General features: G+C 47.4%; 1 protein-coding gene across 1 annotated transcript in view; it reads right to left on the reverse strand.

Annotated features, from left to right (window-relative positions):
* ism1 (isthmin 1) overlaps positions 1-27,142 on the reverse strand; it is a 57,438-nt gene that overhangs the window by 25,330 nt on the left and 4,966 nt on the right. Inside the window, exon 2 of the mRNA XM_080199720.1 lies at positions 733-975. Within this exon, the coding sequence (XP_080055846.1) occupies positions 733-975 (243 nt within the window). The remainder of the gene's footprint in view (positions 1-732; positions 976-27,142) is intronic.

Genomic DNA, 27,142 nt, shown 5'->3' on the forward strand with positions numbered 1-27,142 from the left:
CAACCATCCCACCCAGACCCTATCCCCCTAACCGCACATATTTACCCTGCTAACCTCCCTGACACTAGGGTCAATTTAATATGGCCAATCCACCTAACCGGCTCATCTTTGGACACTAAGGGGCAATTTATCACGGCCAATCCACCTAACCTAATTCAGCCCATCGAGTCTGCACCAACGACAGTCCCACCAGGCCTTATTCCCATAACCCCATGTATTTACCCACACATCTCCCTGGCTAAGGTTCGATTTAGCATGGTCAATCCACCTAACCTGCTCATTTTGGACTGTTGGAGGAAACCGGAGCGCCCGGAGGAAACCCACGCAAACATGGGGAGAACGTGCAAACTCCACAACAGATTTCCTTCCCTCAAGGACGTTAGCAAACCAGGTGGGTTTTTCCGACAATGATTTCATGGTCATCAGAAGATTCTTAATTCCAGATATATTTTATTGAATTCAAATCCTATCATCTGTCCTGGCAGGATGCGAACCCAGGAACCCAGAACATTAGTTGAGTTTCTGGATTAATAGTCTAGCGATAATACAGTTATGCCATCACCTCCGCTAATTAGCTAGCAGCTCACCGTTCCATGTGAGTATTGAGGACAACCATTGATGAGAATCCTTCAGAAATAGAGCATCGAACGCTGGTGCTTACTTTAGGTGCTGATAGATTAAGCTGTTGTTTGTGCACTGGCATTAGATGGTGCGACACACTGGGTACTATACCTGTATGTTGGGATTCTGCCCATTGATATCCACTTTGGACAGGTCAGGGAAGTTCTCCAGATCCAAGAGGAATGTCCTGGGTCCGTCCCTCTGAAAGGGTGCACGTGTGTCCTCCTGTCGAGCCTGGGGCTTTGGGAAGGTTCTGTGCTCTGTCTGGTAACGGGAAGCGTCACCCTTCCCGTCATACCCTCGTACCACATCGGCAGTCTGAGCAGACGAGGACTTCCCCACACTGGTGCTGCTCTGCAAAAAGGAAGATATTTAATGTTGAATAAATCAAATTCAGAAACACGCGTCAGCAATAAGCTTTTAATTACTTTGTTTTTTAATTCATTTGCAGGACATGGGTGTCGCTGTCTGGGCCAGCATTTATTGCCCATCCCTGGCTGCCCTTGGAGGACAGTTCATAGAATCCCTACATGCAGGAGGCCATTTGGTCCATCGAGTCTGCACCAACAACCATCCCACCCAGACCTTATCCCCATAACCGCTGTGGCTCTGGAGTCACATGTATCATAGAATCCCTACAGTACAGAAGGAGGCCATTTGGTCCATCGTGTCTGTACCAACCACAATCCCACCCAGGCTCTATTCCCGTAACCCTACCCATTTACCCCACTAATCCCCCCAACACAAGGGTCATTTTGGACTGTGGAAGAAAACAGAGAACCCAGAGGAAATCTATGTAGTCTGCTCGATCATTCAATCATGGCTGATATTTTTCTCATTCCCATTCTCCTGCCTTTTCTCCATAACTCCTGGCCCCCTTATTAATCAAAAACCTATCTATTTTGGCCCCTGTATTTCAGGAAAGATGTGTCGGCCCCGGAGTGGGTCCAGAGGAGGTTCACGAGGGTGATCCCGGCAATGAAAGGCTTGACATATAAGGAGCGGTTGAGGTCTCTGGGTCTGTACTCGATGGAGTTTGGAAGGATGAGGCGGGAATCTCATTGAAAGTTACCGAATACTAAAAGGCTTGGACAGAGTGGACGTGGGGAAGATGTTTCTAATAGCAGCAGAGACCAGGGATGACTCATTAGAACCGAGATGTGGAGGAATTTCTTTAGCCAGTGGTGAACCTGTGGAACTCATTGCCACGAAGGGCTGTGACGGCCAGGTCATTGAGTGTACTTAAGACAGAGATAGATAGGTTCTTGATTGGTAAGGGGACCAAAGGTTATGGGGAAAAGATGGGTGAATGGGGCTAAGAAATTAATCAGCCATGATTAAATGGTGGAGCAGACTCGATGGGCCGAATGGCCTAATTTTGCTCCTATGTCTTATGGGAAAAGATGGACTTTTGGCTTTTGCACGGGACCTGAATTCTCCACTCAATAAATGGAGCCAACGACAGAAGTGTAAAGGAGACAGCCAGCGTGGTGTGAGCAGCATGGGGATAAAATAAATAAGGAAAGACTCCAATGATTAGCCAAGGCCAGAAATCCAATGAGTTCATTATTAATAAATAACTGGCAGCAAGTTACAAGGGAATAGTTCAATTGCAAAGCATCTCCTTAAGTGAGTTATGAAAATCACCCGAAACATACAATTCAATTACTGCCTTCAGCTCCCTGCCAGAGATTTATTTATTATGATGTCGAACAGTTTTATTTTCAACTTTACTTGGCTCCAAACAGCAAATGAACACAATAAGAGCCAAACGCTTCTAATATTGCTGCTGATTGGAGTCAGTTGTTGATGAGAATGATACAGAGATGGAGGTTTCGGTGTAACAGGTTCAACACAGCAATACCCAGAAAACCCCTAACAAATTAGACACTATATATTGTCAGCTTAAATATCGCAATGAATTAAATAGCGTCGTAAGTAAAGAATTACTCTTGGACATAGCACATCGCATTGCAATAAATTTAAATATACGCATTGTTTGTGTGTGTGTGTGTGTGTGTGTGTGTGAGTGAGTGAGTGTGTAGTGTAAGTGCGTGTAATGTGCGAGAGTGTGTGTGTGTAAGTGTGTGAGAGAGGGAGGGAGAGAGAGAGAGTGTGTGAGAGAGAGAGCGAGAGAGAGAGAGTGAGAGGTCCCTCCATATTCCATCCTGTCTTGCTCCAGAGCACAGAAGCTGCTGCAATTGAAATTAGCTCAAACAGAACGTGGATCGCAGTAACAACCTGCAGAGTTCAGTTCCCTGCTGAGCTATGCCTGCATGGACTGAGCTACTGGGGTCCACTGGAGAGAGGCCACAGGCCTATCAATCCAGGCTTTTAGCCATGCGGGCTTGGGATGAGCTCATCACTCATGTGCGGGTGGTGTTGCTCGCTGTTACAGCCTGCGGCCAGTAAATACTTTGACACGTGACGGGATTCGAAACCGCCACGAGCTAACTGTTTTTCTTAAACCGAGCGCTCGGTATCGACAAGCGTCGCTTGGAAAACAGGGACTGAAGTTTACACAAAACCAGCATTCCTGAAGTGAGTGTCTAAAGCAACCAGAGAAGTGAGATCCACGATTAAAATGCTTCGCTGGTAATTAAAAAAACAAATGTTCTGCATTTTCTCCAAACTCGCTCCAACCTCTTAACACTTTTGAAATACGTTCCTCTGGGACGTCATTTTTTTTGTGTGCGGCTAAACATAAGTTTGACTTTCTAAGAGATGTGGGTCAGAGGTTCAAGCGTTTGTTATTGTTGTGTGTGTTCTGGGGTTTGGAATACAGATTACAACATGGTCCCTTCTGTCACTGCCTCATAGCAGCAAGAGAGGGTAAATCAGCAACTGCTTGTAACACAGCCTTGTGAGCACTGGTGCGCCGACAACTGCGTCAAACACAGACATCGCAAAAAACAGAAAATGGTGACCCAAAGCATGTCCAACTTCAACCCTTCCTCATTGGAAGAGGGGCAATCAATTTACATAGACAGCTATGACTAAGTCAAACTACTGTGTCAAGTTAAAGCACATAGGATTGCAGGTGATGTCTTGAGATGAATAGAAAGCTGGTCAACAGATGTAATCGTAGAATCCCTACAGTGCAGTAGGAAGCCATTCGGCCCACCAAGTCCCTACTGACCACAACCCCACCCAGGCCCTATTCCCGTAACCCTGCTAATCCCTCTGACACAGGGTTAATTTATCAGGGCTAATCCACCTAACCCACACAACTTTGGAGTAAGGGAGGGAACCCATACAGACACGGGGAGAATGTGCGAACTCCACACAAACAATGATGTGAGCTGGGAAGCGAACCCAGCTCCCTGGAGCTGTGAGTCAGCAGTGCTAACCACTGTGCCACCGCACTTCTCTAAACTTGACTTCAATTCAGGATACCATCAAACTGAACTGGCAGAGGAATCGAGTTATCTTACAATATTCTCCACTGACAGCGGATCTTTTCAATTCCGGATGCTCAACTTTGGAGTCAGTTTGGCAGCTGAGGTATTTCAGCACCTAATTCATTCCACACTGCGAAGACCTGGAGGTTCACCAGACAGTGCTGACATTCTACCCACAGTTACACTGAAGGTAAACTCAGACACGCCTTGAACAGAGCTCACCTTGAACAAAGTCCTTGTTCAATGAGAGCAGAACCAAATGCTTCTGTTATGTGTTACACACCAAGGAAATATCACCCGATCCACCCCTGCAAACACTGCAGCAACTAGGTGGCACAGTGGTTGGCATTGCTGCCTCACAGTGTCAGGGACCCGGGTCTGATTCCCGGCTTGGATCACTGTCTGCGCGGAGTCTGCATGTTCTCCCCGTGTCTGCGTGGGTTTCCTCCGGGTACTCCGGTTTTCCACCTACAGTCTGAGACAGACATGCTGGTCAGGTGGAGTGGCCGTGATAAATTGCCCCTTACTGTCAGGGGGACTAGCTGGGGTAAATGTATGGGGATAGGGGCTGGTAGGGATTGCGGCCAGTGCAGGCTCGATGGGCTGAACGGCCTCCTTCCGCACTGTAGGGATTCTAAGTCCGGAATCTGCTTGGATACATCACATACTCGTCACTTCATTGCTGCCCTCACCACGTTATGTGCTCCTCTATGCGATCTGACAAAAGAGACCAAGTGGGAGTGGAGTGAATCACACAGACTGTACACCAGGTCAAACAGCGATTTCCATCAAGTTTCACAAATGCCTATTTTAGCCCTGAGTTAACGACCCAATCAGTCAGGTCCCAGTTGGATTGGTTGAGTTCTTCTGGAATGGATAAGACAGGGAGCCTGTACAGTCTCTTCTTAGAATAGACACAGGCAAAAGTGGTCTGAAGTGAAACTTCTTTTATTGAGCATCATTTAAAAATTTAAAACTACAGAACCAAAAAGAGAGAGAGAAGTTGGGGATTAGCTTTGTGGCCAGGTCCTGTACAGATTTGATCCAACATTTGCACAGAACTTAACTGAATTAAACAGGTACCTTTTACTTACAAGATATGAATTATTTTCTGTGTAGCTGAAAAAGCTGGGCACACATAGTCTCCAACTAATATAAACAATTGGCAGCTGTGACCATGTAAGCTTCTGCTTATGAAAAACTTTGCTTGCATTGTACTTTCATAGAATGCAGCCAACTTCCAAACTAATCCGAAAATGCCTGCTGAGTCTAAAGTGTGGTCAAGTTAGCTTTAAAGCTTAGCTACATAGGCAAAGGTACCTTAAAAGGAAATCTTTTAACTAAGGCAACACAGACAAATGATTCCACAGAACTCATCAAATGTTGCAAAGGCAAATAGATCACTAACAACAAAGAATGACGGTATTGATAGACAGAGAGAGAGAGAAACACTCTTAATCATATCAGGGGTCTTACACTGGGTGAGATTTTATGGCCATGTTTGTTCCAAAACTGTAAAATCCACCCAAGGTCAATGGACCTTTCCATGGTCCGCCCTCGCCCGCTGATCCTGATTCTCGTAGCAGATGGGGTGGTAAAATTCACTCCACTATCTATTTATGGGGCAGTGAGTTTGAAATAAGAAGCATTGGCCACGAGTAAGCTTGTTCAACAATCCACATAGCAAACCACCAACTCAAATAGAGCACTGGATACTCAAACTATCGCATTATGAATGATATTGAGTATCAGGCAAGCTCAAACCAGCGGACTATCTTTCGCAACATTCGCTGGCAACAGTCGTGAAGAAAGCCTTGTTGAAATAACTACACATGATGCCAAAAATTGCAAAATCTAGCACCACCAAAGCATTAACAGAACAAGATGAGGCGTTACAACTCTGTCAACAAAACGAAGGAGCTAGTCATCGACTCCAGAAAGTGTAGTGGAGAACACATCCCTGTCTACATCAGTGGGGACAAAGTAGAAATGGTCGAGAGCTTCAAGTTTCTAGGAGTCCAGGTCACCAACAACCCGTCCTGGTCCCCCCCATGCCAACACTATAGTTAAGAAAGCTCACCAACAACTCTACTTTTTCAGAAGACTAAGGAAATTTGGAACGTCTGCTACGACTCTCACCAACTTTTACAAATACACCATAGAAAGCATCCTTTCTGGTATGGGCTTGGTATGGGCTCCTGCTCTGCCCAAGACCACAAGAAACTACAAAAGGTTGTGAATGAAGCCCAATCCATCATGCAAACCAACCTCCCATCCATTGACTCTGTCTACACTTCCTGCTGCCTCAGAAAAGCAGCCAGCATAATTAAGGACTCCATGCACCCCGGACATACTTTCTTCTACCTTCTTTCATCAGGAAAAGATACCCAAAAGTCTGAGGTCATGTATCAACCCCACTCAAGAACAGCTTCTTCCCTGCTGCCATTAGACTTTTGAATGAACCTACCCTGCATTAAGTTGATCTTTCTCTACACCCTAGCTATGACTGTAACATACATTCTGCACTCTCTTCTTTCCTTCTCTCTGAACGGTATGCTTTGTCTGTATAGTGTGCAAGAAACAACACTTTTCACTGTATGTTAATACATGTGACAATAATAAATCAAAATTACAAAAACACAGATGTTACACAACAACTGCCTTGTCATTGTGCGATCACTGAGGGAATGTGTTGTCGATACAACACACGAGGTCACCAGGGAATTGTCAAAAGCAAACAATTCCCTTGAGGAAAAGGGGAGGGATGCGGTGTTGTGTTTTCAGTATTGCGATGTACATTTTGCTTACTTGAAGTTACCACACACATACACATACCTGTACCAGCAGAGGGAGTCTGCAACAAGGAAAATGGCTATTTAAGAATAGGAAAGCCATTTGTTTGCTTGTGGCAATTATAAATTCTGGGTGTCGCTGCCTGTTGTTGTTCATGAGGTTTTATTGTTGGCTCTGACCGAGATCCAGTGTGATTGTGTGTGAAATGACATTCTCAAACACATGGAACCGATGGCATCATGGGAGGTTCCATTGGTCAGGGACCACTGTGCTCTCCACATCCATCTCCAAGATCTAAGGGGGACACGGGATGAGGCCAACACCTCCTCACTGAGTTAACTCGCTTCATGCTGTGTCATTCCAGAGGTGAGGCATTCCCGCACCCAGAGGAAAAGAACTTACCCGAAATCCAGAAATAAAAACATTATGGGGTGCAGAAGCAGATTGACTCTACACTCCAACTGGAATAAAATTGGAAATGGGTTTAAAAAGATTGCATCTTTGATCACAAACGGAAAACCTTCTCTTTATGAAATTAGAACCCAGGAACTCTCTACCTATGTGGCTTGCTTTCAGACAGCCTCACCATTGGTCAGCCTATAGTTCAACTGAGAGGACTCCTTCTGACAGCACACAGTTATCTTATTAGTGGCACAGTGGTTAGCACTGCTGCCTCACTGTGTCAGGGATCCAGGTTCAATTCCTGGCTTGGGTCACTGTGCAGAGTCTGCACGTTCCCCCAGTGTCTGCATGGGTTTCCTCCGGGTGCTCTGGTTTCCTCCTAAAATATAAAGACGGGCAGATTGACCATGCTAAATTGCACCTGAGTGTCCCAGCTCAGCGTAGGTTAGGGGGATTAGCCCATGATCAATGTGTGGGGTTATGGTGATAGGATGGAGGAGTGGGCAGAGATGCAGTGCTCTTTCGGAGGGTTGGTTCAGACGCAATGGGCCGAATGGCTTCCTACTGCACTGTCGGGATTCTGTAATTCAATGAAAATGTTCCAGGTTTGGAAGACTGTAGGCGAGAGGGAGACTTTGGTTTAGACCCTGAACCTAATTAACCCGTCGAAAATAGGTTTTTGAAACAGAAAGCAATTTCAAGAGTTCGATCAGTCTCTAAAGGTCTTAGGCAGTGTTGAAAAGCACCTGGAATCTCTGTATGCAATGGTACGGCACTCTCCAAACTCTCTTAGTGCACTGTGACAAGAGGCATTGTGGATTCTGAAGTTCCGGTTCCATAAGATCCCTACAGAGTAGAAGGAGGCCATTCAGCCCATCGAGTCTGCACCAACAACAATCCCACCCAGACCCTATCCCCTGTAACCCCACACATTCACTCCACTAATCCCTCTAACCTACACATCCTGGGACACCGAGAGTCAATTTATCACGGCCAATGCACCTAATCTGCACATCTTTGGACTGTTGGAGGAAACTGGAGCACCCGGAGGAAACCCAAGGAGACATGGGAAGAATGTGCAGACTCCACACAGACAGTCATCCTAGGCTGGAGTTGAACCCGGGTCCCTGTCACTGTGAGGCAGCAATGGTAAGTGATGTGCCACCACTTCCTTCAACGGACGTCACAACCTCCAGAAAACTCAGGCGTTAAGCGTGCGTTGTTTGGCTCCGAATGGAATCTATAATCCCACTGTGAACGTTACTGCCACTTCAAGCTGCCAGTCCAAACACAGAGTGGAGAGATGCATCCACTATGACACAGTTGGCAGTATTTTCAGCATCAGTCGATTGTTGGTGCAAGCCCCACTTTGTTACTCGAGTCGACAAGTCAAGGCTGAAACTTGGGTGCTGTGCCAAGCCATTGCTGTGGAAGTGCCACCTTTTGGTCAAGTCCAGACTTAAAAAGATCCAGCGGCACTATTTTGGCAAAGATCCAGGAGATCAGATGATCCTTGATTTACTGCCCAACTTGTAACCTTCCATTTCACTTAAAAGAAAAATTCCTGGTCATTGTTACAAAGTAGAGTTTATTTATTAATCACAAGTAAAACTTGCATTAACACTGCAATGAAGTTACTGTGAAATTTCCCTAGTTGCCACAGTCTGGCGCCTGTTCGGGTCAATGCAGCCTAACCAGTACGTTTTTCAGAATGTGGGAGGAAACCCATGCAGACACGGGGAGAATGTGCAAACGCCGCACAGACAGTCCCCTAAGCCAGGAATCGAACCCGGGTCCCTAGTGCTGTGAGGCAGCAGTGCTAACCACTGTGCCACCCCATAAGCCTCACAGTTGTTTGTGAGAGTCCGCAGTGTGCAAATCGGCTGCCGCAGTTTTCTACCTTATAACAGTGACTGCCCTCAGAAAGTACCTTCTGGGACGTGGGCATCACTGGCTGGCCACTGTTTATTGCCCGTCCCTCAGGGCAAATAAGAGTCAACCACATTGCTGTGGATCTGGAGTCACGTGTAGGCCAGACCGGGCAAGGACAACATATTTCCTTCCCTAAAGGACATTAGGGGCAGCACGGTGGCACACTGGTTAGCACTGCTGCCTCACAGCGTCAGGGACCCGAGTTCAATTCCCGGCTTGGGTCACTGTCTGTGTGGAGTCTGCACATTCTCCCCGTGTCTGTGTGGGTTTCCTGCAGGTGCTCCCATTTCTTCCCACAGTCCAAAAGATGTGCTGGTTAGGGTGCATTGACTGTGGTACATTCTCCCTCAGTGTACCCAAACAGGCGCCAGAGTGTAGCAACTAGGGGATTTTCACAGTAACTTCACTGCAAGCTTACTTGTGACTAATAATTTAGATTTAGTGAACCAGATGGGTTTTTACAACAATCGATAATGATACCAGTAGACTTTTAATTCCAGATTTTAAACATTTGAATTTAAATTCGACCATCTGCCGTGGTGGGATTTGAACCCGGGTCCCCAGAGCATTACCCTGAGTCTCTGGAATACTAGTCCAGAGACAATACCACTTTGTTACTGCCTCCCCTTTCATTGGCTCTTTTGAGACCTCCCGGGGGTGGGGGGGGTTACAAAGGGCGCCACACAAATGCAAGTCTTTCAGTGAATCTGCATTCCTGCCAAAAATAGCGCGGAGTCTGAATTTTACCCTGCCACAAATCACGGTGTTTGGTCGACCTTCACAAGTTCGACATTCTGACCAAGATGGCCAAGAAAATGGTTGACTGGTAGGTAACGAAAAATGATGAACGATAACGGCAGTCATTTGTACACACACCTAAAACATGCACAACAAGAGGTTGGGCACATAGTGCCAATGATGTGGAGATGCCGGCGTTGGACTGGGGTAAACACAGTAAGAAGTCTCACAACACCAGGTTAGGGTCCAACCGGTTTATTTGATAGTAAACTCACAAGCTTTCGGGGTTCGCCCCGAGCCCAGAACTCTCGATTCACCTGACGAAGGGGCAAACCCCAAAATCTTGTGAGTTTACTATCAAGTAAATCGGTTGGTGTTGGTGTTGTGAGACTTCTTACATAGTGCCAAGACAGTTGATGAATTCGATGTGGTGTCTTTTTAACAAGACTCCAAAACATCACCAAATCTCTTTTTTTTAAAGTTTCCCCAAGTTGATGAAAGTGGCGCAGCTCCAGTCTCGAATTGAAAGCCACGTGTGTCTGTGTGAGAGAGAGAGAGAGAGAGACGGGAAATTAAAAACATGCATTATACCCACAGTGGTGGGCTTTAGAATTTGACATTTGAAACAAGTTTGTTTTCTGCGCTGCTGTCTCCATGTTCCCTTAATCTGAAGCCCAAAGACAAGTCAAGGCTCACTGGAGCCAACACGGGAGAAAAATGCATTTTAAGATCTGCTAAACACCTCAATTCATTTTATATATACACTCACACTCACACACACACACATTATTTTCATTACAGCATAGATTTGATTTCTCTGGTCTCGTAGCCTTAGATATGCGCTGACTTCTCTCTGAACCGGGACTGCTAAAATCCTCGCGTTTTAATCTCAAACCACAGATATTTTCAAAGCTCTGTGTCAAGGGAAATTTAGATTTTGACTGAAATGTTAAAATCCCTGACTCTGAGACAGTGGGGATGGGGAGGAAAGAACGTGTGACCGTTTGGAGGATTCCTTCTTCTGTTGACCTAGACTGTACAGCACAGGAACAGGCCATTCGGCCCCACTGATCAGTGCTGGTATCGGCACCCCACACAAACTTCCTCCTGCCTCAACCATCCCTATCCCTTTCTCCCTCACACACTTATCCAACTCTCCCTGACACGTAACTGTACTGTTTGCTCCGACCCGTGACAGCGCAATTCCTTCCTCAGGTAAGTGCCAAACAAACCTGTTGGACTTTTAACCTGGCCTTGCAAGACTACTTACTGTGCCCGCCCCAGTCCAACGCCGGCAACTCCACATCGTGTAAGGGCAGGTTGTGAACGTAGCCCAGTCCCTCACGCAAACCAGCCTCCATCCACTCCGTCTACACTTCCCGCTGCCTCAGAAAAGCAGCCAGCATAATTAAGGACCCCACGCACCCTGGACATTCTCTCTTCCACCTACTTCCATCCGGAAAAAGATAGAAAGGTTTGAGGTCAGGCATCAACCGACTCAAGAACAGCTTCTTCCCTGCTGTTGAATGGACCCAACATCTATTAAGCTGATTTTTTGCTATGCCCTCGCTAAAAGTTTTAAAAGTTTATGTATTAGTGTCACAAGTAGGCTTACATTAACACTACAATGAAGTCACTGCTATGACTGCAATACTACATTCTGCACCCTCTCCTTTCCTTCCCCCCTATATACTCTAGGAACGGTATGCATTATTTGTACAGCATGCAGGGGCCAATACTTTTCATTGTATCCCAGTACCTGTGACAATAATAAATCAAATCAAATCCAATTTTAGTGCTCTCTGGATAAAGAGCTTGCTTCTGAATTCCCAGTTGGCTTTATTAGTCTGATCTTGTACTTGCCCACTTGTCCATCTAACCTGTGTGATGTGAAAGACTGCCATCAGCTCTCCCCTCTTTGTAGGAGTTCAAAGGCTGTTTGGTTTTTCCCTGTTATTTATAATCGCTCAGGTTTGTTCCTTACTCTTAACGTGAAAAAACAGATCCTGTCTCACCTCCAGTCCCGACCGCAGGCAGTGGCACTGCTGAAATGGGCAACTCCACTCTTACACATTGATCTACTGCAAGGAAGAGATTTGAATCAAACACAGTAGATGTGCGCGTACCTGAACCATAGAATCCCTACAGTACAGAAGGAAGCCATTCGGCCCATCGAGTCTGCATCAACTCTCGGACAGAGCATCTGACCCAGGCCCCCTCTCTCACATTATTCCCGTAACCCCACACATGTAGCATCAACCTAACCTGCACACCTTTGGTCACTAAGGGTCAATTTAGCCTGGCCAATCCACCTAACCTGCACATCTTTGGAGTGTGGGAGGAGACCGGAGCAGCCGGAGGAAACCCATGTTGACACGGGGAGAATGTGCAAACTCCGCACAGACAGTGACCTGAGGCTGGAATCAAACAGGAGTCCCTGGCGCTGTCAGGCAGCAGTGCTAACCATTGCTGTCTCAAATGGTGAGAGTTATTGTGGAGGGTGAAGATTTGAGTATTATCACATATTTGTGCTTCCCTCACACCTCCAGCTGAAACAGAACTGCATTTTACTAAAGGACAGCGAAGGGACAATCGATTTGTCTTTTAACTACAAAGTGGGCTAAGAGACTTTGTCTTCTTTCTCCATCTGCCTATTGGTTTTGTAAGTTAGCCTAACAGTAAAACAAAGTGGGGGGGGGAGTGGGTAGCGTGAACATTGATCTGTGCACATTCCTCCTTAATTAAAACCACAAAGCTCTCAAAATTACAAAGCATCTGTCAGAGAAGTTGCAAAAGACCACGGAGGCAGCTGTCTAACTATTAAAGAGATATGGACTCACGCCCACATCCATATGTTAACTTCAGACTTGACATTGCATCACTGCCTGATTCTCTCACGCGCGAGAGAGAGAGAGTGATTTATTATTGTCACATGTATTAACATAGTGAAAAATATTGTCTGTACAGCACGCAAGAAATAAAGCATACCGTTCATGGAGAAGGAAAGGAGAGGGTGCAGAATGTAGTGTTACAGTTATAGCTAGGGTGTAGAGAAAGATCAACTTAATGCGAGGTAGGTCCGTTCAAAAGCCTGGTGGCAGCCGGGAAGAAGTTGTTCTTGATTTGGTTGATATGTGACCTCGGACTTTGTATCATTTTCCCGACAGCAGATGGTGGAGGAGAGAACGTCCGGGGTGTGTGGGGTCTTAATTATGCTGGCTGCTTTGCTGAGGCAGCGGGGAGAGTAGATGGAGTCAATGGACGGGTGGGTGGTTTGAGTGATGGACTGGGCTTCATTCACAACTCTTTGTAGTTTCTTGTGGTCTTGGGCAGAGCAGGAGCCCATACCAAGCTGTGATAAAACCAGAAAGAATGCTTTCTATGGTGCATCTGTAAAAGTTGAGAGTCGTACCGAACATGCCTAATTTCCTTAGTCTTCTTAGAAAAGAGAGGCTTGGGGGCAGAGGGGGTGCCAGGACAGGTTGTTGGTGACCTGGACACCTAAAAGCTTGAAGCTCTTGACACTTTCTACTTTATCCCCATTAAGGAAGACGGGGTATATTCTCCTTTACGCTTCCTGAAGTCAATAACAATCTCCTTCATTTTGTTGACATTGAGGGAGAGATTATTGTTACCGCACCAGTTCACCAGATTCTCTATCTCATTCCTGTACCCTGTCTCATCATTGTCTGAGATCTGACCCACTATGGTGGGTGTCATCAGCAAACTTGAAAATCAAATTGGAGGGGAAATTGGCCACACAGTCCATAGGTGTATAAGGAGTATAGTAGGAGGCTGACAACACAGCCTTGTGGGGTACTGGTGTTGAGGATGACCGTGGAGGAGGTATTGTTGCCTGATTGTGATCTGTGAGTTGGGAAGTTCAGGATCCAATCACAGAGGGAGGAGCCGAGGCCCAGGCCACAGAATTTGAAGATGAGTTTCGTGGCAATAATAGTGTTGAAGGCTGGGTACACGTGCATGAGGGAGTGTGTGAGTGCCTGTGTGTATGTATGTGCGAGAGAGAGTATGTGTCTGCGCGAGGGAGAGAGCGCGAGGGAGAGAGCGCGAGGGAGAGAGCGCGAGGGAGAGAGCGCGAGGGAGAGAGCGCGAGGGAGAGAGCGCGAGGGAGAGGGCACGTGAGCAACTGAGCGAGTGAGAGAGTCAGGTGATTGTCTTTTAAAAATACATTCAGACATATCTTCAACACATTCCAGCCACAGTTTTACAGAACACACGTAAGGCATAACTGCTTCCTTTGAACTGTTTAGGTTAGTGTTACTTTGTCACTGAACCTCTCCCTAGAACATCATATTTTCTATTTTCTTATACGGAGATTGTTGTTTAAAAGGATTGCTCCAAGTGTAGCGGGACAGGACAACGCACATTACACATCAGCTTTTCTTTGACTTGTATTTATTTGAGTTATTTGACGCTGGAAGATTTACACAGTTTCAGGCAACACCTCGAGTGGCACGGTGGTTAGCGCTGCTGCCTCACAGCGCAAAGGGACCTGGGTTTGATTCCCAGCTGTCTGTGTGGAGTCTGCACGTTCTCCCCATGTCTGCATGGGTTTCCTCTGGGTACTCCAGTTTCCTCCCGCAGTCCGGAGTACGTGCTGGTTAGGTGCATTGGCCGTGCTAAATTCGCCCTCCCGGAGTGCGACGACCAGGGGATTTTCACAGTAACTTCATTGCAGTGTTAATGCAAGCTGGCTTGTGAGTAACGATAAACTTTAAACCTCATAATGGCATCTAGATAGAACATCCACAATTCCAGCAAACGTGCGCCCTATCACCCAGCATCCTCAGCATGAACCAAGGGCACGTTAGAACGTTTAGATCAGGTTACTTAGCTATAACTTGACATCTCTCAAAGTACTTTCATAGCCTTCCTTCAGTGATTTTGACATCAGTAACAGCTCGCCACAGAGAGTTTCCCCTGACACTTACAGCTCAGTGTTGTTCTGGAATGTACAGAGCTGAGAAAACTGTTTGGATTTGATTTGATCCCTCAAACAAGAAAACTGTTTGAAGGCAATTCTTTCATCTGTTCTCAATCGAGAGATTTCTCAGCCAGACATACCCCCCCCGCCACAAAACAAAACTTTAAAAACGAAGCAAAACCTGATTAAAAGACAAATAGAATGTCACTAATCAGAGATAGCGCGTCGCCGGGGCAGAGTTACAGGCAGGGCAGCGTCGCCGGCGCAGAGTTACAGGCAGGGCAGCGTCGCTGGGGCAGAGCTACAGGCAGGGCAACAGGCAGGGCAGCTTCACTGGGGCAGAGCTACAGGCAGGGCAGCGTCGCCAGGGCAGAGCTACAGGCAGGGCAGCGTCGCCAGGGCAGAGTTACAGGCAGGGCAGTGTCGCCAGGGCAGAGTTACAGGCAGGGCAACGTCGCCGGGGCAGAGCTACAGGCAGGGCAGCGTCGCCAGGGCAGAGTTACAGGCAGGGCAGTGTCGCCAGGGCAGAGTTACAGGCAGGGCAGCGTCGCCGGGGCAGAGCTACAGGCAGGATAATGCAGTGCTGGGAGTGAATCCAGTCAAGGCTAATACACGGGTCAGGTGGACTGGCTGTGCTAAATGGCCTCTTAGTGTCCAAAGATGGTTAGGTGGAATAGCCATGGTAAATGCAGCAGTGACTGGGGATGGGTGTGTGGTAAGAGGCAGTTTGAGAGAGCCAGTGCAGACTCGATGGGCCAAATGGCCTCCTTCTGCCCTGGTGGGATTCTATCCTTCTGCGGTTCTGCAGAACAGCGGACCCAGGCAATTGGAGCAGCTCTGTCGGCAGAACGGGAGTTCTCAACACAGTCGGGCCAAGTCACCTGGATTTTATGAAGCAGATTATTAGCACCACACTTTGGACATCCTGTTCCAACTAAAACACACGGGTAATACAATGTGTAAAGCTTCACAATACAACGCAAAGGATGTGAAATGCTGGGCTGGATCTTACCAGCTCCATGGAGCGGGGCACGGAGAGCTAGCAAGATTCAACCCAGCACTTTATGCACCTTTAGCAGTGCGCTTTACCACAGAGGCAAGCAGCAAATTTAGATCATTCAGGCCCATTTTGGGGGGGGGCGCGGGGGGAGCCTGCAGCAACGCAGACCCAATCCACGCTCCCCCCCCCACCCCGGGGGCCAGGGAACCATCAGAGACACCATCTCGCTCTCCCAAAGAGGAGGCGGCGCTCACGAAGGGCAGCTCCACAAGTGCGCGTGGTGGGAGCTTCCCCCCCCCCGATCCACGGGGTCTACCACCTTCTCCACTCCGATTTACCGACCTAATTTTACCCCTTCCTGAGGTGCTGAGGCACCCGCGGGGTCTCTGGCCTGCCTCTCCTGGCGGGGCTGCCTGCAGTCTTTGACAGGGGAAGCAATGGCCTCGTGGTATTATAGCTAAACTATCAATCCAGAAACTCAGCCGTTGATCTGGGGGACCCCGGGTTCGAATCCCGCCACGGCAGATGGTGGAATTTGAATTCAATTAAAAAAAGATTCTGGAATTAAGAATCTACTGATGACCATGAAACCATTGTCGATCGTTGGAAAAACCCACCTGGTTCACGAGCGTACTTTAGGGAAGGAAATCTGTCATTTTTACCCCGGTCTGGCCTACACGTGACCCCAGAGCCACAGCAATGTGGTTGACTCTCAACTGCCCTCCAAGGGCAACTAGGGATGGGCAATAAATGCTGGCCCAGCCAGCGGTGTCCACGTCCCATAAAAGAATAAAACAGGAGGCAAACAATTCAGACGCGGGCCTTGGAGATATCGCTGAGTTGATCTGGCCGCCAGGTGGTATGTGTGTTTAGGACCCCCTATGGTCCTGAGGCCCGCAGTAAAATCCTGTCCGCTCTGTCACACATCATGTGAAGCACAGATGTGCCAAGCACCCCAAACCTACATCAGAGACATCAGAGCAAATCTGGCTGCTCTGCACAACAGGTTTCTGCAGATTTATAAATTCTGACGATACACAAACCACTTCCTACTCATGGTTCTTGGTACAAATCTGACAGCACGCCCCTGAGGAGGTTTAATCAGGCCAAGGAAAACAGCGAGGAATGATTATCCACATACAGGCACCAACATTCACAGAATCCCTACAGTGCAGAAGGAGGCCATTCGGCCCATTGAGTCTGCACCGACCACAGTCCCACCCAGGTCCTACCCCCGTATCCCTACACGTTTACCTGCTCATCCCTCTAACCTAGGCATCCCAGGGTTCTAAGGGGCAATTTTTAGCACGGCCAATCCACCTAACCCGCACATCTTTGGACTGTGGGAGGAAACCGGAGCACCCGGAGGAAACCCACGCAGACACGAGGAGAATGTGCAGACTCCACACAGACAGTGAGCCAAGTCGGGAATCGAATCCAGGTCCCCGGAGCTATGAAGCAGCAGTGCTAACCCACTGTGCTACCGTGCCACCCAGTTTACAGATCTTTTTTAAAGTTTATTTATAAGTGTCACAAGTAGGCTTACATTAACACTGCAATGAAGTTACTATGAAAAATCCCCTAGTCGCTGCACTCTGGCACCTGTTCGGGTACACTGAGGGAGAATTTAGCACGGCTGATGCACCCTAACCAGCACGTCCCTTGGACTGTGGGAGGAAACCCACGCAGACACGGGGAGAGCGTGCTGACTCCACACAGACAGTGACCCAAGCCGGGAATCGAACCCGGATCCTTGGCGCTGTGAGGCAGCAGTGCTAACCACCGCGCTGAATGTTTATCCACGTACTGGCACCACCGTTAACAATGTGTACAAGAAATAGCGCTGGATATTTTTTTTTCCACAGTTCTGTAAAGCTTCTCCCCGCCCCTCCACAATGAAACTCATGGACCAACGTTACGTTCTTACACAGATTTCCGAAAACACTTACAAGCCTCACAGGGCGCCCCCCCCCCCACGCCCCCCTCCATCCCCAAGCTTCAAGAAACTCCAACTAATAAATGGCAACCATACAGGCCTAATTATAGATGAGGCTTCAAAAGGCACTGAACCGTACCTCGAGACCCCATTTCCTAAAAGCACCATAAAAAAAATACAACCTACGGCCAATAATATAAACGTCATCCTGTCAGGACAAAACCTTGCCTCAAACAGCAATAATATATTTTAAAGTGTGCTGGCTGCGTGATCGCTCCAGCGTGCCCAGGGACTTCTATTTTTACATTCCAGGATATTTTCATTAGCACACCATCCATAAGTACACAAATTGAAAATCGGCATGTTATATCAGGCACACTCCTGGGGTTAAGCAGTGATACAGGGGTATGATAAACTATCCAATAAAGTGCATTCCACAAATATCATTATGTAACACTATATGCACTTTGAGTATTTGAGTATGTTGCACAGAGAGTACTTGGTGGATTGGGCTGTGTAACTTTAGAATTTCACATACTCTTTCAATGCCCGCTGCTCTCTAATACATACACTTCATTGAATCAATTGAGTAATTCTGCGCATTTTACTCTAGGTCACTCAACATTCTGCTGCCCTTGTCTTAACTCCCAGCGAGTCCCTTATCACCACCATGCTCGCTGGCCTACACTGCTATTAGGTCATAAGACATAGGAGCAGAATTAGGCCACTCGGTCCATCAAGTCTGTTCCACCATTCAATCATGGCTGATATTTTTTCCTCACCCCCCATTCTCCTGCCTTTTCCCCTGTTTCCCTTATTAATCAACAACCTATCCCACTCTGTCTTAAAGACACTCAGTGACCTGGCCTCCACAGCCTTCTGTGGCAAAAGATTCCACGTTTATTAATGCTGGTATTATCATTGTCCAGAAACTCAGCTAACGTTCTGGGGGACCCGGGTTCGAATCCCGCCACGGCAGATGATGGAATTTAAATTCAACAAAAAATATCTGGAATTAAGAAACTACCCATGACCAAGCAACCATTGTCGATTGTTGGAAAAGCCCATCTGATTCTCTAATGTCCTTCAAGGGAGGAAATCTGCCTTCTTTATTTGGTCTGGCCTACAGGTGACTCCAGATCTACAGCAATGTGATTGACTTTTAAATATGGATAGCACAGTGGGTTAGCACTGCTGTCTCACAGTGCCAGGGACCCGGGTTCAATTCCCGGTTTGGGTCACTGCCTGTGTGGAGTTTGCACATTCTCCCCGTGTCTGTGTGGGTTTCCTCCAGGTGCTCTGGTTTCCTCCCACAGTCCAAAAGATGCGCAGATTAGGTGGACTGGCCATGCTAAATTGCCCCTTAGTGTCAGGGGGACTAGCAGGGTAAATGATTGGGCTTATGGGGATAGGGCCTGGATGGGATTGCGGCTGGTGCAGACTCGATGGACGGAATGGCCTCTGTAGGATTTAATGATTCCGTGCCCTCTGAATGGCCTCGCAAGCCACCCAGTTGAAGGGCAGCTAGGGATGCCCATGTCCCACCAATGAATTAAAAAAAAGCTGAAGAGAGTAGGATGTGTGAGACCAGCCATGGAGAAATCCTCCGATGGACAGGACTCCTGCAATGTTAGCTAATAATCTCTCGTCCAATACACGTTGTTAATTTGCATTCTGAATTAATAATTGTCCTTTTTGCCAATATGTTTATTCCTTGACAAGAACAAGAACAGTTTAGCAAGGAGTTCAAGCCCCAACACTCTTCTCTTCAGCTTAACCCCACCAGCATGTCCTCCTAGTGAGGGGCCAATGTTCCATTGTCAGTTAACGCAAGTGAGAGTTACAAACCAGTCTTATGAATACACACGCATGCACGTGTGTGTGCACACATGGGTACATAAATTGAGGTTCAGGGCATTAAGCAGAGAGTATTTTTGTGGATACTTGAGAGATCCTGCGTATGCTTAGCCCTGCTTGCTACAGTCTATGCAAAGACTTCATTTATGCAAAGCCGTTATTTTAGCATATTTCTGCCAATGCAATTACGTTTAAATGTGAGACTATAGGGGTTAACTTGACTACATTTTAAAACTCAAAGAGTGTGCTGGATTAGTGAGAAATTGACTGCATTTTTGAAGGGTACACAATGCAAGCAAAACAAGTTTTTCATAACAACAGCCGCAAGGACTGTGTTTCTGAGTTGATTTATTATTGTCCCGTGTATTAACATACAGCAAAAAGTATTGTTTCTTGCGCGCTTTACAGACAAAGCATACTGTTCGTAGAGAAGGAAAGTAGAGAGTGCAGAATGTAGTGTTACAGTCATAGTTAGGGTGTAGAGAAAGATCAACTTAATGCAAGGTAAGTCCACTCAAAAGTCTGATGGCAGCAGGGAAGAAGCTGTTCTTGAGTTGGTTGGTACGTGACCTCAGACTTTTGTACCTTTTTCCCAATGGAAGAAGGTGGGAGAGAGAATGTCCGGGGTGAGTGGGGTCCTTAATTACGCTGGCTACTTTTCCAAGGCAGCGAGTCAATGGATGAGAGTCAGAGACATCATGTGCAAAACAGTTTCAATAATGAATGCAATATATTTTGGATTCAGCTCTGAGAAGTGCAGTTTTTTTAAGATTAGTTTCAGCTCAGATTAGTACATTTTCTGTACACGGTCTACATTGAAACCAGGCTGTCATTTTGCTTTCTTCTCGCTTCTGTAATGTTAACTGTTTTTATTTTAAGATCTGTTCAATAAAAGAAACTCATCTTACCAGTGCTGTCCCCATCTATTCAAAGGAATGAATGGATCCTGCCGTACTTTAAACACCACTATGAGTTACTTGGATAGGATGGATACAGAGGGATATGGGCCAAATGTGGGCAATTGGGATTAGCTTAGGGGTTTCAAAAAAAAAAGGGTGGCATGGACAAGTTGGGCCGAAGGGCCTGTTTCCATGCTGTAAACCAGCTGAAAAGGAGAATATATTCTGCACATCTTTTTCTGAATGGGATTGCGGCTTTGAGTGAGTGAAAGGGACAGGAAGAATATCACACATTCATGGCACTGTGACTATGAGCCACTGGCTTGACTCTCGAGTCTGTCTACCACGTGTGTGTGTGTGTGTGTGTGTGTGTGTGTGTGTGCGTGACTCTGCGATGCCCGGAGATCTTACAGTCACACCTCCCCACCCCCCACCCCAGTAACTCCACAACGAACGCACCTCCCGCTGACTTAGCCACAAGCCGGATTTGGCGCCAAGGATTCCTGTGGAAGCAATTAGCTCTGCCTGCCATCTGAAACCAGGAAGAGGAAGTGTGGTAACATTAAATCTGCACCTCAGGATCGGAAACTAATTAGGGAAACCTTTCGCTCCGAGGACTGCAAATCTAAACGACAAGAAAGCTACAGAGTTTATTAGCAGTCGCAATGAAGAATATCATGATAGGACTATCACTTGTCCACTGGCTTGGACACTGACAGGATTCATAGCTTCTAACACCATCTAATTCCTGGCGAAAAGCATCACTTCATTACACTTTAAAACAAGCTTAATAAAGCTTTTAAACATTTATTTATTAGTGTCACTAGTAGGCTTACATTAACACTGCAATGAAGCTACTGTGAAAATCCCACACTCTGTTCGGACACACTGAGGGAGAGTTTAGCACGGCCAATGCACCCTAACCAGCACGTCTTTCGGACTGTGGAAGGAAACCGGAGCACCTGCAGGAAACCCACGCAGACACGGGGAGAATGTGCAAACTCCATGCAGACAGTGACCCAAGCTGGGAATCGAACCCAGGTCCCTGGCGCTGTGAGGCAGCAGTGCTAACCCACTGTGCCACCCCACATTCTTAAACAGCTCATTTGCATTAGAAGGCTTCCCATTCACAAGACACTATTTTACAGAACTAACTGAAACTCTGTGGGGCATCATGGTGGCACAGGGGTTAGCACTGCTGCCTCACAGCACCAGGGCCCCAGGTTTGATCCCCGGCCTGGGGTCACTGTCTGTGCGGAGTTGGCACATTCTCCCCATGTCTGCGTGGGTTTCCTGCGGGTGCTCTGGTTTCCTCCCACAGTCCAAAGACGTGCGGGTTAGGGTGGATTGACCATGCTAAATTGTCCCTTAGCGTCAGAGGGACTAGCTAGGAAAAATGCATGGGATTGTGGTCGGTATAGACTTGATGGGCCGAATGGTCTCCTTCTGCCCTGTAGGGATTCTAAGGAACAAGGCTAGGGTAGTGAGCACAAAGAAGTGTTAAAAACTTTGAACATTTTCACAGTTAATCCCTTACTCTGCACCTTGAACAGTTTAAATTTACAGCCACACTAAACTTGGAACAACTTCCCCGGTTCAAATCACTCAGTTAATCGTTCAAAATTTTCATTCTGGGGCGGGACTCGGGGTACGAGGCAAAAACACGGGCTTTCGTTTAAAATCAGAAAGGATACGAACCCCTGTCCTTCCTGTCGAACGGGTACACTACAAAACGCAGTGACCACAAAGATAACGCGACACGCTCACTGCCGCAGACAGGAGAGGGGATCACGGGGCTGGTGTTTCCGATGACTTGTTCTACACAGAAGGGTATTGGCGTCCCTGGGTTGGAAGGCCCTCCGATGCTCGCGAGACATAAAGTAGACCAGGGGCTCTCGAACTGGCTCTGCCTTTGGGGGGGAGGGTGGGGGGCGGTGGAGGATCCCGGACACTTCGCTGGAGGTCTGTGAGTGCTTACCGAGTGGGGTTAGCCTGAGGCTGAAGCTGCCACGTGTGTGGCACAGTGTGGGGGCTCGGCTGCTTTACTGAGGAGGGGGTTGCGTGCTGTGTGGGGAGAGCAAGAGCGTCCTGAATATCTGTAAGGAAATAGCTTCCTCAAAAGTATTATTAGACACTCTTTCATGTGCAGCTCAATCACATTGGGAGCCCTGTAATTTAAAATGGGTGGGTGGCAACCATTGCTTAATAACGCATTTGACAACTGGAACCACGGATCCAAGCAGACACTTCCACGTGGTGCCGTCAGGGTGCTGCACTGTCACGGGTGTCCCACAACTGCCCTCTCAGCTGGACAGGAAACATCTCAGGGCACTGGAGTATCAGGGAGGTGAGCCCTGGAGGGGAGGGAAGGCAGGGGTTAGCAGGGATGGGGGGGGGGGGGGTGGAGGTGGGAAGTCCTCATTCAGATCCAATCCTTATCCCTCAATCAACAGGTTAGCTGGGTGGTTTTTCACCCTGCAGTTTGCGGGAGCTTGCTGTGCACAAAAGTGGCGACCGCCTTTCCCCGCGCCACCACAGTTAGCCGGCCTTTCAAAGCGGGCGGCGCAGTGGGTTGGCACCGCTGCCTCACAGCGCCGGGAGCCCAGGCTCAATTCCGGCCTCAGATCCCAGTTTGTGCGGAGTCTGCATGTTCTCCCCATGTCTGCGTGGGTTTCCTCCGGGTGCTCCAGTTTCCTCCCACACTCCAAAGGTGCACAGGTTAGGTGGATTGGCCGTGTTAAATTGCCCCTTAGCGTCGGGGGGACTAGCAAGGTAAACGTGTGGACTAGGGCCTGGGTGGGATTGTGGTCGGTGCAGGCTTGATGAGCCAATTGGCCTCTTTCTGCACTGTCGGGATTCTATGACTCGATGACATTTCTCCTGTAAAGGGATGAAGGGGTTGACGTATGGGGAGAGATTAAACAGCTTGGGCTCATATTTGCTGAGTTTAGAAGAGCGAGAGAGGATCTGATTGAAGTATATAACATTTGAAAAGGGATTGATAAAGTAAATGTAAATTAAGTGTCTCCCCTTACGGGGCAATCTCGAACAAGAGGTCACAGGGTACAGGTTGAGAGGTGGTAGATTTAAAACTGAGATGTGGGGAAGCTAATTCTCACAGAGGGTGGTGGATTTGCGGAACTCGCTGCCCTATAGCGCGGTGGAGTCTAAACCATTGAATGGTTTCAAGAAAGAGATGGATATATTTCTACTAAAAACAGGTTGAAAGGATGAGGGGAACAAAGAGGTGGATTTGAGACCAGGGAGAGGTCAACCACGATCTGACTGAATGGCAGAGCAGGCTCGAAGGGTTAAAACTGCTGACTTCTTCCTATGATCCTGAAGCACTTTGGGCCACCCCACTCCCACCCTGACCAGGCGGTACAGAAATTCACCAACTTCTTTCGATAGGTTAAACACGAATCCAGTAAGGAATTGGGTCAGGTTAGTTGGGGAGGAGGATGGGTTTAACGGTGTGGTGTGTTCCTTCGCGGACGGCCTTCCAATACAGCCAGCCAGTGATAAATTATACGACTGGGACAGAGTGGGAGTTTAAAAGTGGGGGTTACTCAGCCAGTTTGGTTTGAACGGAAAAAATACACAGGGTCCTGTAACTAAAATATGATGTAATGTCATCTCCACAGAATATGAAAACTACTTAACCCAAATTACATCAGCACACATGCTAGAATTTCTGTTTGTCTGTAAAGAGTATAAGTCTCTTCTCTTTCTTCATGTCCCAGGTTCAATCACCCACAATGACTGTCATTGGCCAACTCCCACTGCGCAGTGTATTACCAGCGGATCGATCTGTAAATATCCAATCCTGGCAAAAGGCCACCCCCAGGCACAGTGCCAAGCTCGCCACGCATTCACGTTGACTCCAGCGGGAGTCAACATCTCAGCGAGAGCTGAAGGAAATGGAACTGGAGCAAAAAAAGAGGCTGTCGAAGTTTTTCACCTTGCACTCACCAGGATAAACACAAAGATGCCAAATTTCAAACTACCACAACGATTTGATGGCATGCTGGCACACTGGTTAGCCCCACAGTGCCAGGGACCCGGGTTTGATTTCCAGCACAGGTCACTGTCTGTGCGGAGTCTGTACATTCTCCCCATGTCTGCGTGGGTTTCCTGCAGATGCTTCAGTTTCATCCCCACAGTCTGAAAGATGTGCTGGTTAGGGTGCATTGGCCGTGCTAAATTCTCCCTCAGTGTAACTGAACAGGGTCAGGGGTGTGGCAACTAAGGGATTTTCGCAGTAACTTCATTGCAGTGTTAACGTAAGCCTACTTGTCCCTAAGAAATAAAACTTTACTTTTACTTTAATTTATACTGCAGGACATGGTCAACTGCATGGTAACGTTCGGTCAGCTGACCTAATGGGGCTCAGTAATTTAAAATGCTCGTGGAGAAATTCACTACATTCAAGGCGCTATACAAAGATAAGGTGTTGTTGAAAATGCTCTGAAATAACATGAGACTGAAGCAATCGACCTCTTTTCAAAATCAATTCCTTTAAATGCCACACCTTATTCTTGAAGGGAGATCACCAATTAATTAACAGTCTTGATGACAAACTTTTGCCCGTACTGCAGGCAATATAATTCAAATATTGAGTTACAGCTGATTTAGCAATGAATGTCAGTGTAAGTATTAAATAATGGAGGAAAGCACTAAAGCAATGGCAATGTGTGCCTTTCTGTGAATGTAGCCCAGTCCATCACGCAAACCAGCCTCCCATCCATTGACTCTGTCTACACTTCCCACTGCCTCAGGAAAGCAGCCAGCATAATTAAGGGCCCCCACGCATCCCGGACATTCTCTCTTCCACCTTCTTCCTTCGGAAAAAAGATACAAAAGTCTGAGGACACGTACCAACCGACTCAAGAGCAGCTTCTTCCCTGTTGCCGTCAGACTTTTGAATGGACTTCCTGTGCACGCAGTTGACCTTTTTCCACACCCTATGACTGTAACACTACATTCCGCATTCTCTTTCCTTCTCTATGAATGGTATGCTTTGTCTGTATAGTGCGCAAGAAACAACACTTTTCACTGTATCCCGATACATGTGACAATAATAAATCAAATTAAGAGACAGGAGTTGGCCATCAGCCTGCCCCACCATTCAATAAGATGATGTGACATGTGACAGTAATAAATCAGCTCAAATCATGTCTTTTGTTCCCTCACTTGAGAGATTCAGGACCACTATAGCTTTCATAGAATCCCTACTGTGCAGAAGGAGACCATTCAGCCCACTGAGCCTGCACCGACAACAATCCCACCCAGGCTCTATCCCCATATATTTACCCTAGCTGGTCCCCTTGACACCAAAGGGGCAATTTAGCATGGCCAATCCACCTAACCTGCACATCTTTCGACTGTGGGTGGAAACCGGAGCACCCGGAGGGAACCCACACAGACACGGGGAGAACATGCAGAGTCTGCACAGTGATCCAAGCCAGGAGTCGAACCTGGGTTCCTGGCGCTGTGAGGCAGCAGTGCTAACCCACTGTACCACTGTGCCTTTCATACTTAAAAGGCCAGCAAGAAATAAGAATAGAATGAACATTACACTAGTACACAGAACATACTTGATGGGCCAAATGGCCTCCTTCTGCACTGTAGACTCTATGAACACCTACATACTCGCTTAGATTTTAATCTCATAAATTCTAATGACATTATAAGTGACTAACATAACGTTGCAGCTATTTACAAACAGCAGCAGTAAAATGGGGGATTACTGATTGCCCGCATTTAGCTGTTTTTCATAGAATATGGTTATATTCTGCACCAAGTGTTGTGGGTTTGATTCCTTTCCCCGTGGTTAGTTAGTGGGTGACCTCAAAAGCGTGCAACACAGTTCAACACATCCTATAGCATGTAAAGAATTTTGGCAGGTGCTTACCGAGGACGTAGCGACACTGGATTAATTGATGCGAGTTGCATTAAAAGATTTGTTACGACACTTCAAGGGGTGCCACCTACATCCTCTCCAGCTTTTTCTGCTCGCTCTTTAACCTTCTGATCATCTCCCACCGCCTGTCTGCCCCACTGCACGAGTACCATCTGCATCTTTGCAAAGTGATTCTTCCCAAGTGCTGATATTTGAACACAGTGTGGATTTAAATTATCACCAGCATTCACACATTGAGAGTGATGGTCATTTGGTGGAACTCAGGGAGGTGAGAACCTCCCACGTACATCCCCCACGAATCGTACACCCAATGTGGCATTGAGATTAATTCATAGATCATAGAACCCTACAGTGCAAAAAGAGGCCCTTCGGCCCATCGAGTCTGCACCAAACACAATCCCACCCAGGCCCTACCCCCATATCCCAACATATTATACCCACTAATCCCCCTAACCTACGCATCACTGGACACTAAGGGGCAATTTCTTAGCATGGCCAATCAACCTAACCCGCACATCTTTGGACTGTGGGAGGAAACCGGAGCACCCGGAGGAAACCCACACAGACACGAGGAGAATGTGCAAACTCCACACAGACAGTGACCCGAGCCGGGAATCGAACCCAGCACCCTGGAACTGTGAAGCAGCAGTGCTAACCACTGTGCTACTGTGCCGCCCAATTGGGCAATTCTACCG

This window comes from Carcharhinus amblyrhynchos, chromosome 12 (assembly GCF_965287045.1).
Source record: "Carcharhinus amblyrhynchos chromosome 12, sCarAmb.v2.hapA, whole genome shotgun sequence".
In the NCBI taxonomy this organism is placed as follows: Eukaryota; Metazoa; Chordata; class Chondrichthyes; order Carcharhiniformes; family Carcharhinidae; genus Carcharhinus; species Carcharhinus amblyrhynchos.